General features: G+C 40.0%; 1 protein-coding gene across 3 annotated transcripts in view; it reads right to left on the bottom strand.

Moving 5' to 3' along the window:
* Positions 1-18,063, bottom strand: part of Ipo9 (Importin 9) — an 839,375-nt gene that overhangs the window by 538,784 nt on the left and 282,528 nt on the right. For all 3 annotated transcript variants that reach the window (XM_067141231.2, XM_067141230.2, XM_068226247.1), the window contains one exon: positions 17,417-17,564. In XM_067141231.2, coding sequence (XP_066997332.2) covers positions 17,417-17,564 — 148 coding nt within the window. The remainder of the gene's footprint in view (positions 1-17,416; positions 17,565-18,063) is intronic.

Here is an 18,063-nt window from a genome sequence, read left to right as displayed (position 1 = left end):
TATAAAGGAAAGGGTGATAGACATAAAGCTGAAAATTACAGGCCAGTAAGTTTGACATAACATTGTATGTAAGCTTTGGGAATGCATTCTTTCTGATTATATTAGACATGTTTGTGAAATTAATAACTGGTTCGATAGAAGGCAGTTCGGTTTTAGGAAAGGTTATTCCACTGAAGCTCAACTTGTAGGATTCCAGCAAGATATAGCAGATATCATGGATTCTGGAGGTCAAATGGACTGTATCGCGATTGACTTGTCTAAAGCATTTGATAGGGTGGATCATGGGAGACTACTGGCAAAAATGAGTGCAATTGGACTAGACAAAATAGTGACTGAATGGGTTGCTATATTTTTAGAAAATAGATCTCAGAGAATTAGAGTAGGTGAAGCTTTATCTGACCCTGTAATAATTAAGAGGGGAATTCCTCAAGGCAGTATTATCGGACCTTTATGTTTTCTTATATATATAAATGATATGAGTAAAGGAGTGGAATCGGAGGTAAGGCTTTTTGGGGATGATGTTATTCTGTATAGAGTAATAAATAATTTACAAGATTCTGAGCAACTGTAACGTGACCTCGATAATGTTGTGAGATGGACAGCAGGCAATGGTATGTTGATAAATGGGGTTAAAAGTCAGGTTGTGAGTTTCACAAATAGGAAAAGTCCTCTCAGTTTTAATTACTGCGTTGATGGGGTGAAAGTTCCTTTTGGGGATCATTGTAAGTATCTAGGTGTTAATATAAGAAAATATCTTCATTGGGGTAATCACATAAATGGGATTGTAAATAAAGGGTACAGATCTCTACACATGGTTATGGGGGGTGTTTAGGGGTTGTAGTAAGGATGTAAAGGAGAGGGCGCATAAGTCTCTGGTAAGACCCCAACTAGAGTATGGTTCCAGTGTATGGGACCCTCACCAGGATTACCTGATTCAAGAACTGGAAAAAATCCGAAGAAAAGCAACTCGATTTGTTCTGGGTGATTTCCGACAAAAGAGTAGCGTTACAAAAATGTTGCAACATTTGGGCTGGGAAGAAATGGAAGAAAGAAGAAGAGCTGCTCGACTAAGTGGTATGTCAAAAACATATCAGATGTAAGGCTTTTCAGGCGTTTGCTCTATCAACCAGCATTTCGTCTTAGGTCTGACACTAGACTTATCAGAGTGGGATGTGTCAGACCCTACCCACTGATGCTGGGGTGTATGCAGGTGAACTTATCAGAAGCCCTTTTAAGAGGCACAGAAACGCTGGGTAATAGAGCAAACGCCTGAAAAGCATTACATCTGATATGTTTTTGACATTTTTGGCATGCTCTATTGGGGGAAAATATATAATTCTCTCCATGAGAATTTAGAATTTTCTAAGTGGCATGTTCCGAGCTGTCAGCGGAGAGATGGCGTGGAATGACATTAGCAGACAAATAAGTTTGAGTGGCGTTTATAAAAGTAGGAAAGATCACAATATGAAGATAAAGTTGGAATTCAAGAGGACAAACTGTGGCAAATATTCATTTATAGGAAGGGGAGTTAGGGATTGGAATAACTTACCAAGGGAGATGTTCAATAAATTTCCAATTTCTTTGAAATTATTTAGGAAAAGGCTAGGAAAACAACAGATAGGGAATCTGCCACCTGGGCGACTGCCCTAAATGCAGATCAGTATTGATTGATTGATTGATTGATTGATTGATTGATTGAAAGGGTTATTGTTGTCAAGATAGACATCAAACCAATGTCCACCACAATAGTGCAGATCTATATGCGTACTAGTTCAACAGATGATGAAGAAATTGAAAGAATATATCAAGAGATAGATGTTTTACTACAATGTGTAAAAGGTGATGAGAATATACATGTGATGGGAGACTGGAATGCAGTGGTAGGACTAGAAAGAGAAAGTAAGACAGTAAGAGAATTCGGATTGGGAAAAAGGAAAGAAAGAGGAAGTTGGCTGGTTAAATTCTTCACTGATCGTAATTTAGTCATTGCTAATACTTGATTCAAAAACCACAAACGACGGCTGTATATGTAGACGAGACCTGGAGACACTGGAAACTCAAATAGACTTTGTTATGATTAGGCAGAGATTCAGAAACCAGGTGCTAGATTGCAAAAAGTTCCCAGGAGCAGACGTGGGCTCTGACCACAACTTGTTGGTCATGAAATGCCATTTAAAGTTGAAGAAATTGAAGAAAGGTAGAAATGCAAGGAGATGGGATCTAGACAAGTTGAAAGAAAAAGAGTGTGAGGGACTGTTTCAAAGGACATGTTGCACAAGGACTAAGTGAAAAGGCTGAAAGAAACATAATAAAGGAAGAAAGGAAAGATCAACTAACAATCAATGGATAACTCAGGAGATGCTGGACCTGATCAATGAATGACGAGAACACAATACTGCAAAAGTGAAAAGGGAAGAAAAGAATAAAGGTGAAGTGGTTAGGAAGTGCAGGACAGCTAAGGAAGAATGGCTGAAGGAGAAGTGCTAGGTTGTTGAACCTTGTATGGTCCTTGGTAATGTACAGTAGATGCTGCATACAGGAAAATCAAGGAAACCTTTGGAAAAAGGAAAACTATGTGTATGAATATTAAGAGCTCAGATGGAAAACCTCTTCTAGGGAAAGAAGACAAGGCAGAAAGATGGCAGGAACATATCCAACAGGTGTATCAAGGTAAAGACATAGATGATATGGTTCTGAAACAAGGAGAGGCTGTTGATGCTGATGAAATGGAAGACCCAATTTTGAGGTCAGAATTTGACGGAACTTTGAGAGACCTAAATAGGAACAAGGCATCTGGAATTCATAACATTTCCTCTGAATTAGTGACTGCCTTAGGAGATATCAGCATGGTGTGTGTAAGATGAATGAGACAGGAGAAATGCCATCCGATTTTCGGCAGAGAGTGTGTACCTTGATACAACTGTTGGATATGTTCCTGCCGTCTTTTTGCCTTGTCTTCTTTCCCTAGAAGTTGTTTTCCATCTGTGCTCTTAATATTCTTACACCTAATTTTCCTTTCTCTAAATGTTTCCTTGATTTTCCTGCATGCAACATCAACATTACCAAGGACCAACCTTCAACATCCTTGCACTTCTCCTTCAGCCACTCTTCCTTAGCTGTCCTGCACTTCCTATCTACTTTATTCTTTAATCGCCTTTATTCCCAGGAAAGCTGGTGCTGACAAGTGTGAAAACTAACGCGCCATTAGTTTAGTATCTCACGCCTGCAAAATTTTAACACTCATTATTTAAAGAAGAATGGAAAGACAAATTGAAACTGAGTTGGAAGAAGATCAATTTCATTTCAGAAGAAATGTAGGAACACATGAAGCAATCCTGACTTTATGTTTGATCCTAGAGGATCGAATTAAGAAGGACAAGCCCACATACATAGCATTCGTAGATCTTGAAAAGGCATGTGATGATGTTGATTCAATCAAGCTATTTGAGATTCTGAAAATGATCAGCATCAGATACCGAGAACGAAGAATTATCTACAATCTGTATAAAAATCAATGTGCAGTGATAAGAATCGAGGACTTTGAAAAAGAAACAGCAATAGAGACAGGAGTGAGGCAAGGTTGCAGTTTGTCCCCCCTCCTTGTCAATGTTTATACAGAACAGGCACTAAAGGAAATCAAAGCCCTGAGTTTTGCTGACGATATTGTTATTTTGTATGAGACTGAAGAAAATCTGAAGAAATTGTTGAATTGTATGGTCATAGTCTAGGGAAAAGAGTACAAGATGAAAATAAATATGTCCAAAACAAAAATAATGGAGTGCAGTTGAGTGAAATCGTGTGACGCAGGAAATATTAGATTAGGAAATGAAGTCTTAAAGGAAGTGGTTGAATATTGTTGCTTGGGTAGTAAAATAACTAATGATTGCAGAAGTAAGGAGGACATAAATGCAGACTGGCACAAGCAATGAAGGCCTTTCTTAAGAATGGAAATTTGCTTGCTTCGAACATTGATATATGAATTAGAAATATGTTTTTGAAGACTTTCGTCTGGAGCGACGCATTGTATGGAAGTGAAACATAGACGAGAACTAGCTCAGAAAGAAAGAGAATAGAAGCTTTTAAAATGTGGTGTTACAGAAGAATGCTGAAGGTGAGATGGATAGATCAAATCATGAATGAAGAGATACTGAATCTAACTGGTGAGAAGAGATCGATTTTTCTAAATTTGATGAGAAGACAAGATAGAATCATAGAACACACCTTAAGATACCCAGGAGGTGTTCAGTTGGTTTTTTGGGAAGTATAGGCGGTAAAAACAGCACGATAGACCAACATACAAATTATAAACAGGAAATTTCCACCTATTCAATACTTGGTTGTATTTACAATGTTATGTTAGGTCGTATGGGGTACAAGGAAGATGCCTCCACGAAGATTGTACAGACAATCGAGCGTACCCTGGGCAACGCTGAGGAATCCTCAGCGGCTGATTCTTCCATCACCGAAACACTAACTTATTAGTTATTATGAACTACAAACGGCATTTTTAAATGCCAGCTTTAGTAATAATCTCAATTAATATAGAGGGAATTTCACCAGAGAAGGAAGCCTTATTATCTGACATTTGCACAAAACGTAATTGTGATATCCTACTGGTTCAGGAGACACATAGAGGATCAAATGATCGCTGACCAAAGGTGAACGGAATGAAACTTGTCCTGGAAAGACCTAATGAACAATATGGGAGTGCAGTTTTCATTAAGCAAACTTATTCATCTACTAATGTCATTCCACGCCATATCCCCGCTGACAGCTCGGAACATACCACTTATTATAGGTCAGTATCCTCATGGTTGTTCCGTATTGAATGATGTTATTCACAGAAAATATAATAAAAAGTATTTCTTATGTACCTATTCAATACAATTCACCTTTATTGGTGTTTACATTTTCATACAATTAATTCTTCTAAGGGACATGTTTCGCTCTTATAAAGAGCATCTTCATGAATTAATTTAATCTTAAAATGATGTCCGTGAACAGTTGTAAACATATTAAAAAGACAATAGTCAAAATTAAAATTACAGTAGTCTAAAAACCAAACTACCTTACATTTAAAAAACAACATTAAAACACTTCAAAAACGTGAGAACATTTAAAATTATCACAATGTCTATTCAAAACCTTGTGTCTGAAACTATTATTGAATCTTCGTCTTAAAAACAGTAATAAATGTTTTTCTATAAAAACAGCACCAAGGTCAGGCCTTTCCAATTCAAGCACTTAGTGCTGGGGCGCACCAGTGCTGCACTCAGCAGCACCGTTCCCCTCCTTCCCCACCTAGCCCACACAGTGGTCGGTGCATGTGTGCGTAAGTTATAATACATTCATTCTCACTTTCTCTTTGTGTGTGTCATTCCCAATAGAGTCTATTCGACATAACAGATAGCAGAGCATTTGGTTTCACCTTCGTTAAAAATGTTGTTTAATCCTTCATGGGCAGATTCATATTTTGTTCTCAATATCGCAGGAAAAGCTCAAAATTTAATTTGTCATATTATTTTACGCGTAAAGTCTTCAAATGTTCGACTACACTACCACAATAAACATGTTCCAACCTATGATGGCATTGTTGGCGCAGCAAGAAACGAACAAATTGCTAAGTTAAAATCGGATTTGCCAAGTTCTTCAGAGATAAGTAACAACTTACTAATTAGGAATCGTTTTATATCCAGTTTAGGGGATTTGTTTTCGTTTTGGGGTTTGTATTATTAAGAACTGTTTAGAATTAGACTTAGATGTGCTGCTTAGAAAACACAAAGATAATTATTTTATCTCCCTGTCCAACAGATACTTGAACCCAACACTTTGGAAGGCGCAGTTCGAGCAAGTTATGGGCTATTGTTGCTCTGAAACTTGCAAAAAGTGCGCGACCCTTCACTGGTGGTAAATTTGTAAAATAATGTTTAATAGAGTGCCCGGAAATATTACGTCCACGTGCTGTGGCCCACTTTGAGGCAATCGAGTACTTCTGGAAAGTGCCTCATTTGTTCCGCAATTCTATTTCTAGTCGACACCAAGTTCCTGTACACGACGAGAGGTCATTTTTTTTTTGGCAAGGGGATTATTAAGTTGTCAAAACATGTCTGAATAAACTTAATACTTCATCTTAAGAGATGAAATAATATATTGAACAGGAGGATAAATAAATACATAAATTATTTTAAGAGTTGGTACTAAGGTGGCATTATATGCTTTGAGCTTAGGTTTTCTTGTCAGTGCTCATGATGACATGATTTCCTTGAGACCACATTATGTTATGTTTTGGATGCATACATTGGGTGGTGTGATTAAAAATGAGCACACACTCTTAACTCGCGAATTTAGAGTGGGCACTCGCAATGAGGTGAATAAAAACCGCTGGTCGGTAGCAGACACTAACAGCAGACCTGTAACCTTGAGCACACACTCCAGTCACTCGAGTAGCAAAGCGGGTGCTACAGATTTCTGGTGAATAAAGATAAAGCAGGCACTCATTTCCGTAAGCGCCTGCTCATGTTTCCTTGAGCTAGTTCAGTAGGTGACTCAAAGCGATAGTGTCAAGTTCAATAGCATGGCTGAGTTTATGACAGTGGTTAATCAGAAAAGGAAATTATATGAACTTTACAGAAAATCATCTCAACTTGATTACACGGTGTTATATAGGTTCAGTAAGGAACATGTTGAATGGTTAGCGGAGTATTTCCTTGGGCACTTCGAAGAAACAAGAGGTGGTGCACTAACAAACGAAGAAAAATGAGAATCTTCTTGGATTATGCTGGAGACCCTGGGTTTCAGAGTGGAGTTGGTGAAGATATCAGTGTAAGTCAGAGCACCGTGTCAAAAAAATTTTCACAGGTTTTGACTTCAACTGAAATGAAAGCAGATTATTGGATAAAATTTCCAACAAATGTTGCTGCGATGCAGGAAGCACTGGCTAAGTGGCAAGAACATTTTTCCTATCCTTATGCTATCGGAGCTGTGGACTGTACCCATGTACAAATTAAGAAGCCACATGTTCATGGAGATGAGTATATTAACAGAGCATAATTCATATATAGGAAGGGGAGTTAGGGATTGGAATAACTTACCAAGGGAGATGTTCAATAAATTTCCAATGTCATTGAAATCATTTAAGAAAAGACTAGGAAAACAACATATAAGGTATCTGCCACCTAGGCGACTGCCCCTAGCATTAATGTACAGGCCACTTGCAATGGAATCATCAGTGTAGATGTATCGTGGCCTGGCTCTGTCCATGACTCGCGAATTTGGAGAAACTCCGATGTTTGCAGAGTTATGACCAGACGTCATGGAAATGCACTCCTGCTCTGTGACGTAGGTTATGGAATCTCTCCATGGCTCATGACACCGTTTCAAGACACAGACACTCCTGGACAGAGGGCTTATAATGCTTGTATCACAAGAGAGTGAGTCGTGATAGAAAGATGCTTTGGTCAGGTAAAACAGCGCTTTCTTATTCTGCAAAGCAAAATTAGGTTTGCTACAGAGAATGTTCCAGTGGTCATTTTATGCTGTTTCATTCTTCACAACGTCGTGAAGCATATCCAAGATGAAGATTTTGAAATCAGAGACTTTAATGACGAAGAAGATGATAACGTACTGGTTGAACGTGATGGTGTTCATAATAGAGAGCGGGGACAACAAAGGCGAGATAAAATAGCAGCAGAAATATATGGCTTACAACATTAGGTGAGTAAAATAAATTTGGCAACTTCTATCAATCGACTTCATACCTTTTGTTCATTAATCATGAGATTTTGAGTGTTCAGTGTATTATTATGCAATAATTATTCTATAAATTACATTTATCCATGACTTGCCATATACAATATAATTTTCCTATAAGTCTATGGAGAGGGAGGAATAATTTCAAGGTTTAGATATATGGATGTAATACAACAATATTAGTTCTTAATTTTATTTTAATAATAAATTCATTAGCAATAATGAGCTACCATTTTAAATAACACAGTACTGTATGTTTACAACTGGCAATAATCACCACCTTCACAGTCCGTTACTTGTTCATCTCATTCCCTCTCCTTTCCTGTTTCTCGTTCCCTTTTTCTTTCCTTATCTCTTTCTCTCTCCTTTAGCTGTTTTTCTTGTAATACTAAAACTTTATGTTTCTGTTCCAAAATCATCAATTGTTTCAAAAGTACCAACCTTTGCAGTTCACTATTACTTAAGTGTTTCGTTTGTTCGGTTTCATCCAGCATGTCTTTGTCAGCTGTGCTTGCTGTTGGTCTTGTTGGTGGTGTGCAGACTATTGGTACCATTGATGGTGGTATACTTGGTGTGTTTTCCATACTAGGCCCTGCAGCAACTGCATGTAAGGAAATCTCTTCATAATCATCTGTAATGGGATTGGTGACCGCTTCCCCTTAAAAATTATATATAAAAATTACTATACAATTCAAAAACATTATATTTTAAATAAAATCTATCTTCAACTATTTATTAGTATTGTAATTTACATATTTCCTTACCATTCAGATTTTCACCGTTTCACCTCTGTCCAGGAGTGTCATTGTTTTGAAACTGTGTCACCAGCATTTATTAATGCTGTAATTTTCAGGCTATGATTTCTTACCTTTCAGGCGGCCGATGGTTGGGTTATCCTCCCCCTGCATCAGATTCATCAGCTGTTTCTCCCATTCTTTTAAAGATATGGATTTGTTTCCAGTGTGCTTTGAATCTACTTTAAATTTCAGTCTTGTATTCATGTTTTGCAGCTTTTTATAAAGCTGTTGCACCGAAAGTTTTAAGTTACATTTAGCAAGTAGTTCACACTGAACTGCATTTATTGCACTTGCTTTCTTGTGCTTCATATCCGGTAACTGAGATTTAGAAAATAGAATTGGATGTTCCTTTAAAATGGAGATAAAAGTGGACTGGAATTCCACACTGTCTTCTGCCATCGTGAGCAATGAACTGTGTTTCAAACATCCGTAAGTCACCAAGGTGTGATATATATGACAGGTGCATGACCTTTATCAATGCCACTGAGTGGCTGCTCCAGACACTTGAGTTTACGCTGTGCTTGCACTCTACATTTTTATTCACTGGAAATGCAGAGTGGAAGCTCATCGACAGTGAGACACTCAGACTCTCAGCAGCACATGCTCATGAGATTATATTCATTTTTATTCACACCACCCATTGTTGATCCCCATTTTCAGGTTATTGCAGCTGTTGAACCAGGTTACTTGTTATCTGACATTTTCTACTTTGGCAAGGTTCCAGTGCCATTCTGCAAGATTCATAATGGAATATATTTATGTATCACCTACAGGATGTCCCAATTACACGTGAAGTGATAGAAAATTAAATAATATATACAAATATACATAGACAAACATACATATTTTGTACAGACTATTCACACAATAATTCACATAATTTACAAAATGATCATGATCCACCCTTGAGGAGAACTTTCCGAATTGCAGTGGAAGGGTGGTGAAAAATGTCGAGTGACCCTCCCAGCTGATTTAAGGTCCCAAGCGCTTGCATGAAACAAAAATTTTCATGTGCAACCGTCCTACATTTGGGCAGGTGGAATGTGCATTTCTGTTTTGTTCGCCTGCTTGGAACATGAAGTGGAATCAACCCCAGTATAGTCGGAAAGTCCACTTTACTCTTCAAGCATTTAGTTGCTAACATTGCGTTCGCACATTTTTGGGTCGTTGCCAGCGTATTCATTCCAAGAATTTTTGCAACTTCTTCATACCTGCTTGAAGAGAGTGGCATGCCCAGGAATTAAAAACTAATCCACTTCATGAACTTTATCTGTACTCTCTCGAGATGGTATATGTGGCCTTTCTGATACGGGAGCCACACCTCACAACCATACTTGAGAGATGGTCTCACGAAGGAACCAAACAGTGTTTTGGCACATGTAATATTACTGAAATCTTTACAATTCCTTTTGACAAACCCCAGTAGTCTGAAAGATTTCTTTATAATATAATCGATGTGTTTCTCAGAGGATAAGCCATTCCTGTTACTAAGAATTACATCTAGATCATTAAATTCCTCCAAATGATTTAAAACTTCTCCTCTGATTTTATATCTGTGAAATACAGGTGTTAATTTTCGAGTAAATGACATGACACCAGACTTATTTACTTTGAGGGACCACTTATCAAACCACTCGCATGTTTGCTTCAAATCTTCTTGTAGATAACTGCCATCACTGTCTTCATCTATGACTTTGTATAGTTTAAAGTCGTCCATGTACAAGAGACATCACTGCTCTGAACAACTGTAGTGATATCATTCAGAAACAAAACCAATAGAAGAGGCCCTAACAGTGATCCCTGTGGGACGCCAGACGAAGGTTGGTACGGGTCACAGATCAAAGCCTCGGACTTGACAAAAACATATTCGTTTTGTCAAGTAACTCCTCAGCCACTTGAAAATACTCCTGGACACTCCACACGCTGACAACTTCTTCAACGTGGCCTCGTGTTGTAAAGAGTTGAAGGCTTTGGAGAAATCAGTATATATCACATCAACCTGTTTACCTTTGTCCAAGGCATCTGAAACTGAAGATAAATAAACTGCTAGATTGGTAACAGTTGACCTGCCTTTAACGAATCCATCCAGCAATGGGTCTATGTACTGACTAAAAGAGTCATACATGACTTTCTCCGCCACCTTCGATAAACGTGAAAGCAGTACTACTGGTCTATAATTATCAAGTAACACCTTATCACTTTCTTTTTTTTTTGCTAGTTGCTTTATGTCGCACCGACACAGATGTCTTATGGCGACGATGGGACAGGGAAGTACTAGGAGTGGGAAGGAAGTGACCATGGCCTTAATTAAGGTACAGCCCCAGCATTTGCCTGGTGCGAGAATGGGAAACCATGGAAAACCATCTTCAGGGCTGCCGACAGTGGGGATCGAACCTACTATCTCCCGAATACTGGACGCACTTAAACGACTGCAGCTATCGAGCTTGGTATCACCTTTCTTGAAGATCTGGATTATGTAACACTTTTTCTGCTCGGCTGGACAACACCCACACTTAAATGATTTATTTATAATTTCACATAGTGGAATTGCCAGTTGGGAAGCACATTCATGGAGGACGATGCCAGGTATCTCGTCAGGCCCACATGATTTGTTGATATCTACTGATGACAGGATCCCTGTAACTTCTGTCACAGAAGTTTGAACAGACACTGGATCTATTGAAAATGGGGGAGAACAAGTTGCATTGCAGGGCTCAGAAGGAGAACGGTACTTCGCAAAAGTTTGTGCAAATGTGTTTAGAATTTCATCATTTTTGTGGATTTCTGTTCCGTTTATTAGCATAGTGGGAGGCAGACGGGAAGATTTTCTTTTAGCGTTAATGAAATTCCAAAAGCACTTAGGGCGTGTGAGGACGTCATCTTCTACCGACCTAATGTAGTCCCTGTAGTTAGCACGCTGCAGTTTTTTACATTCACCTCGTAATGTGGAAAATTGCATATACTTGCACTCTTGGCCTGATCTTTTGTATTCCCTTCTCACCCTTTCTTTTTCCTTCAGTTTCTGGATTAGTTCTGAGTCGTACCAAGATGGATATTTTCTGATGTTAATTTTTCAAAATGGTACACTGTCTTTTATGACTGCTTATAGTAAGTCATAAAGAGTGCTCTTAGCTTCATCCACAGAGTGGGATTCTTTAATCATATTCCAGCGGCACAGGGATAAAAGGTCCCTCAGAGAAAAATCAGCTTTCTTCCATACAAATATGACTGTTTTGCGGTTTGAAGCAAAATGTCCTTGGCACAGGGAGAATATGTTGATGGCTTGGTGATCAGAGTGAATTACATTTTCAGTTTTCATGCACTATCCACTCCCAAGTAATTCATTTGAGACTAAAATTATGTCTAGAAAATTATCATTCCTAGTAGGGAAATCGCAAGTCTGACTGAGATCGAATTTATTAATAATTTCTAGAAATAAGAATACCTCCTCGCTTCTCTGTTTGATAATGATAACTCATCAGTTTTCCAGGCTAATTGGCTCAAGTTAAAATCACCGCACACAGTGACAGTGTCCTGTGAGTTGAGAACAGATGTAACGTTTCCCAATGTTTGCCGTAGGCGTTTAGCCCGTCATTCACTTCATCTGGAGGCATGTAGCAGCACACAATGAAGACAGCACGACCGGGATGATGGTTAACTTTCACTACTTGACACTCCCAATTCCCAGCAAGCTCAGGCATCAACACTGGTCAAAGGTCAGGCTTCACAGCCAGCAAAACACCTCCCTCATCCAGTTTTGAAATGTGCACAGAATTTCTGTCCTTACAAAACACAATGTAACTGTCCGTTAATATTTCAGCATTAGCTACTGTTTCGTTAAGCCTACTTTCGTTGATACAAATATACACTGACTGACAGAGCAAATGCAACACCAAGAAGGAGTGGTTCGAAAGGGATGAAAGTTGGGGAAAGAACAGAGACGGCACGGACGAATAATTGACGTTTATTTCAAACCGATATGCAGGTTACACAATGCGCACGGCATCGACTCAGTAGGATGTAGGACCACAGCAAGCGGCGATGCACGCAGAAACACGTCGAGGTACAGAGTCAATAAGAGTGCGGATGGTGTCCTGAGGGATGGTTCTCCATTCTCTGTCAACCATTTGCCACAGTTGGTCGTCCGTACGAGGCTGGGGCAGAGTTTGCAAACGGCGTCCAATGAGATTCCACACATGTTCGATTGGTGAGAGATCCGGAGAGTACGCTGGCCACGGAAGCATCTGTACACCTCGTAGAGCCTGTTGGGAGATGCGAGCAGTGTGTGGGCGGGCATTATCCTGCTGAAACAGAGCATTGGGCAGCCCCTGAAGGTACGGGAGTGCCACTGGCCGCAGCACATGCTGCACGTAGCGGTGGGCATTTAACGTGCCTTGAATACGCACTAGAGGTGACGTGGAATCATACGCAATAGCGCCCCAAACCATGATGCCGCGTTGTCTAGCGGTAGGGCGCTCCACAGTTACTGCCGGATTTGACCTTTCTCCACGCCGACGCCACACTCGTCTGTGGTGACTATCACTGACAGAACAGAAGCGTGATTCATCGGAGAACACGACGTTCCGCCATTCCCTCATCCAAGTCGCTCTAGCCCAGCACCATGCCAGGCGTGCACGTCTATGCTGTGGAGTCAATGGTAGTCTTCTGAGCGGGCACCGGGAGTGCAGGCCTCCTTCAACCAATCGACGGGAAATTGTTCTGGTCGATATTGGAAAAGCCAGGGTGTCTTGCACATGCTGAAGAATGGCGGTTGACGTGGCGTGCGGGGCTGCCACCGCTTGGTGGCGGATGCGCCGATCCTCGCGTGCTGACGTCACTCGGGCTGCGCCTGGACCCCTCGCACGTGCCACATGTCCCTGCGCCAACCATCTTCGCCACAGGCGCTGCACCGTGGACACATCCCTATGGGTATCGGCTGCGATTTGACGAAGCGACCAACCTGCCCTTCTCAGCCCGATCACCATACCCCTCGTAAAGTCGTCTGTCTGCTGGAAATGCCTCCGTTGACGGCGGCCTGGCATTCTTAGCTATACACGTGTCCTGTGGCACACGACAACACGTTCTACAATTACTGTCGGCTGAGAAATCACGGTACGAAGTGGGCCATTCGCCAACGCCGTGTCCCATTTATCGTTCGCTACGTGCGCAGCACAGCGGCGCATTTCACATCATGAGCATACCTCAGTGACGTCAGTCTACCCTGCAATTGGCATAAAGTTCTGACCACTCCTTCTTGGTGTTGCATTTGCTCTGTCAGTCAGTGTATATATATATATTTTTTATTTTTGCTATTTGCTTTACGTTGCACCGACACAGATAGGTCTTACGGCGATGATGGGAGAAGAAAAGCCTAGGAATGTGAAGGAAGCAGCCATGGTCCTAATTAAGGTACATCCCCAGCATTTGACTGGTGTGAAAATGGGAAAACACGGAAAACCATCTTCAGGGCTGCCGACAATGGGGTTCGAACCAACTATCTCCCGGATGCGAGCTCACAGCTGCGCGCTCCTAACCGTATGGCCAACTCACCCGGTAAAGATACAAATACAGTCATAGTTCCCTTCACTTAGTCCAACATTAAAGTTAGCAAGCAAGTTACACATATTCCTCACATTTTGATACAAAAATATCATACCTTGATTGCTTTGGTTGGGTCCTGGGTTCAGCTGTACATCTCCAGAGAGCGCTAGCATTATGACGGCTAGTACATGACTGGATACCTGCGGATGAGCTGGCCTCCCTTGGCATAGCTTTCTTTTTCTTGTCACAGTTTACCTATTTATTGGGTGAAGGTGAGCTGGTCTATTTGTGCCTCAGAGTAACTCGATTTACAGTGCCTACACAACAAATGGGGTTTTCTAGGTCAACGCCCTGAACAAATAACATATGAAAAGAAAGCTATTGCTCTTTCTGTCATAGAAGCAATCTGCAAAATGCTTCAATTGTACTATGATTCCTGGAAGGCGTATCCGTTGAAGGCAGACATTATGAGGAGATACAAGGTGGCTGCTTGTCGCATTCTGGGGTTGATAGTTCTCAGAGTACTACTTGTGTTCTCGATAGTTAAATGTACCTATGGTCCAGTTCGTTTGTGCTGACGTCGATGTGATTACAGTACTCTAAAGTTTGACAGTGCGTGAGATACAGTTTGGGAAAGAGTCCTAGTGATTAATAAATGCAGTTTATCTGGCCTTGTGGCTTCTCTCAATGGTTACAAGTGATGAAAATCATTTTTCGTCCATATTGAAAGTTTCATAAACTGTATATAGGATAATATCTTTTGTTTATTTCCACCTATTCAATACATTACAAGATGTTGGCATTTATGTTAAAACATTTTTCAGATGAGACATGTTTCGCCTCCTACTGTGAGGCATCTTCAGTCATTATCAAAAAAACTTTATTATTTTACCAGGCATCTGGTTAAAGATATTCTAAAACGTGTTTGATAATTTAAGAGAGATAAGATTTACATCTGTTATAAACATGTTCATGAAGTAACTAAAAATCTAATATAGTGATAAAAACATATGTAGTTCTTTGTTGAATAGGACTTCGTTCAATTGTACTATAGTAAAAAAGGTGGCTTGAGGCCGTAGTCATTAATAGATGTCTAATACATAGTGGAAGGCATAAAATATCAGTTCTATGAGAATATACATTACATTCAAATGATACTAAAAACTGGTGGATTCATAGGTAGTACATATAAAATGTTCAATGAAATAACTAAAGATCTAATATAGCTTTCTTTTCATATGCTATTTGTTCAGGGCGTTGACCTAGAAAGATAGTTTGCCCCTACTTGCACTATATGTGACGAACCTGCGTGTATTTTGTAAATGGCAGAAGTGTAAAGTGTTGAATGTGAGGAAAGGAACGTTAAGGATGACACAAACACCCAGTCCCCAGGCCAGGGATATTAATCATTTACAATTAAAAACCCCTGACCCAGCCGGGAATCGAATCCAGGGCCGCTGGGTGACAGGCGGTTGTGTTGCCCCCTACACTGCAGGGCCAGACAAGAGGAATAGCTACTAAATTCTTTGTTGTGTAGGCACTGTAAATCGAGTTACTCTGAGGCACAAATAGACTAGCTCACCTTCACCCAATAAACAGGTAAACTGTGACAAGAGAAAGAAAGCTATGCCAAGTGATGACCACTTTCTCCTCAGAAGAAGCAAGTAAACCCCAGGCTCACCACTGTGGACTTGGTTTGTGAATTAGGTGAGGGGAGAGTGAATCTGTGTACGACTAACATTCGTAGACTTCTAGCAGGCGGGAGGAAAGCCCGGGTAAATATGGAGGAAATATCTTTTGTGAACATGCAGTCATTAGGATTAGATAATAGAACAATGGAAGAAAATTATTTTCTCTCAAGAATGTCACTCTGAAGTGCAAGGCCAGAAGATATAATATGTGTGCTGAGCACAGAATGAGCCATTTACAAACAGACTGTAAAACATAAAACAATGAAAAAAAAAAAAAAAAAAGAGTTCTACAAGTTTCCAGATGGTGATGTAATTTCTAGTAAGAGTTGGCTCAGTGCCACACTTCAAAGAAAGTGAAGAATTTCTTCAGTGATAACAATACTTGTCTGCTGGAGTAGCTAGGGAACTACCCTCACTTTAATCCCATTGAAAACTTGTGTGCTCTCCATACAAATGAGGGATGTCTGTACAGTAGATTGGGTCATAATGTATGTTTGAGAGCAGCCAGCATTCACTTTACGATTACTTTCTTTCCCCCCACCTTATGTGTCAGCAAATTCCCTGTATAATCTAATCTGATGAAAGCTACAAAGCCTTTTCGCAAAGTGTCTTGGTAGTGGCAAACAATGTTGCTCTGCTCCTTGGAATCAGTGTTAAGGTACCGGGTATGCAATAATCTGAATGTAACGAACCTCTGGTGGACAGATAAATGTGTGCTTCATCCATGTGACCATAGTCTTCCATTCGGACCTCACTAAGTATCTCTCAAAAAGATTTCTGCGGTTGGTCAGAAGTTCTGCAATGTGGCATAGGAGGAGATTGTTTATGCAAGCATTACAAACACACTACAGCCATAGACAGTTTTAGATGATTGTGTTCACAGTGAAAAGAGACATATTCACCATCATGGCCATCGGGTTGGTGGGTTTCTCTGGCATTCCATTTATTGCATGTCTCGAACCACAGCAGGCAATACTTCCGCTGGTGTCTTCTTACGGGAGTTCTTTGTGGGCGATGCTTACCAGTGATCCTCCGCTTTGTGCAACAGGACATAATATTGTTTTCAGTGGTTTTTCCAATAGTCAAACCATACTCCTGACACTGTGTCACTAGTCGGTTGTACAAGAAATGTGTCTGGAATAGGACCATAATATACCCCTCCCAATAATGATTAAAATTTGACACCATTCTATAGCAGTATGCACACCTCTCTGGCACCTGCTAAGACTAATAGATAACATCTGTACAGTCACTCCAGCTCAATTTCAGAGATGATGGTAGCATCGCAAAATCATTTGGATATATCCCAAACTATTTCCTGCAAATGGAAATTGTGGCAAACTTTATATCTCTATTACTTTCCTGATTTAAAGCCACATTGTAAACTATGACCTGATTAGACACGTTTATGTTTTTTGGACAATTTATTCTACATAGGTTTTAGTGAATACATATAAAGATACCTACTTCTAACACAGTAAGAAAATAAAACATTTAAAACAAAATAAAATGAAGCACACAAAAAGGGAGGCAACACAAACGAAGTGTAGACATGATACCTATTAATACAGGCTTAAAAAGCATTAGTCTACATACAAAACAAGTTTTAAAAAATACAGTGCATAAAATAATTCTTACCTTATTGATGAAATACTAATAATGTGATTCTGATTTGGCCTTAATCCACTAGAAATAGCCCCAAGGAACTGGTGAAGCACTTGGGAGCACATGAACTGGGCATAGCAACTGCCTACAATAATACATTGGCCCAGAAGTAGAGGAGGACCTGGTAACAAGTCAACAGAGATATAATTCCCCTATATTTGAAAAATATACTTGTTTAAAGTTCTTTATTCTAAAGAGGACTCTACAATGTTCCAAGTCATTTATGGAAGGTTCCTTACAAGACTACAGAATTTTAAAACTAAAATTCATCACACAAGCAGAACAGATTGGAGCAACTGATCAGCCTGACAGAACAACCTAATTAATAACCTCCCTCAATTTTAAATACTGAGTTTTAAAGAAATTATGGAGGATTTTGTAAACAAACTTCAAGTGCTATGACAGATGGCAGGGAAATCATGCTGGAATATAATTTAGTGGAAATGCTATTTGCTTTACGTTACACCGACACAGATAGGTCTTATGGCGATGATGGCCTAGGAATGCAAAGGAAGCGGCCGTGGCCTTAATTAAGGTACAGCCCCAACATATGGCTGGTGTGAAAATGGGAAACCACGGAAAACCATCTTAAGGGCTGCCGACAGTCGGATTCCAACCCA

Source organism: Anabrus simplex, chromosome 2 (assembly GCF_040414725.1).
Source record: "Anabrus simplex isolate iqAnaSimp1 chromosome 2, ASM4041472v1, whole genome shotgun sequence".
NCBI lineage: Eukaryota > Metazoa > Arthropoda > Insecta > Orthoptera > Tettigoniidae > Anabrus > Anabrus simplex.
Note: the sequence above shows the minus strand (reverse complement) of the source record. Positions and strands in the feature narration are given on the sequence as shown.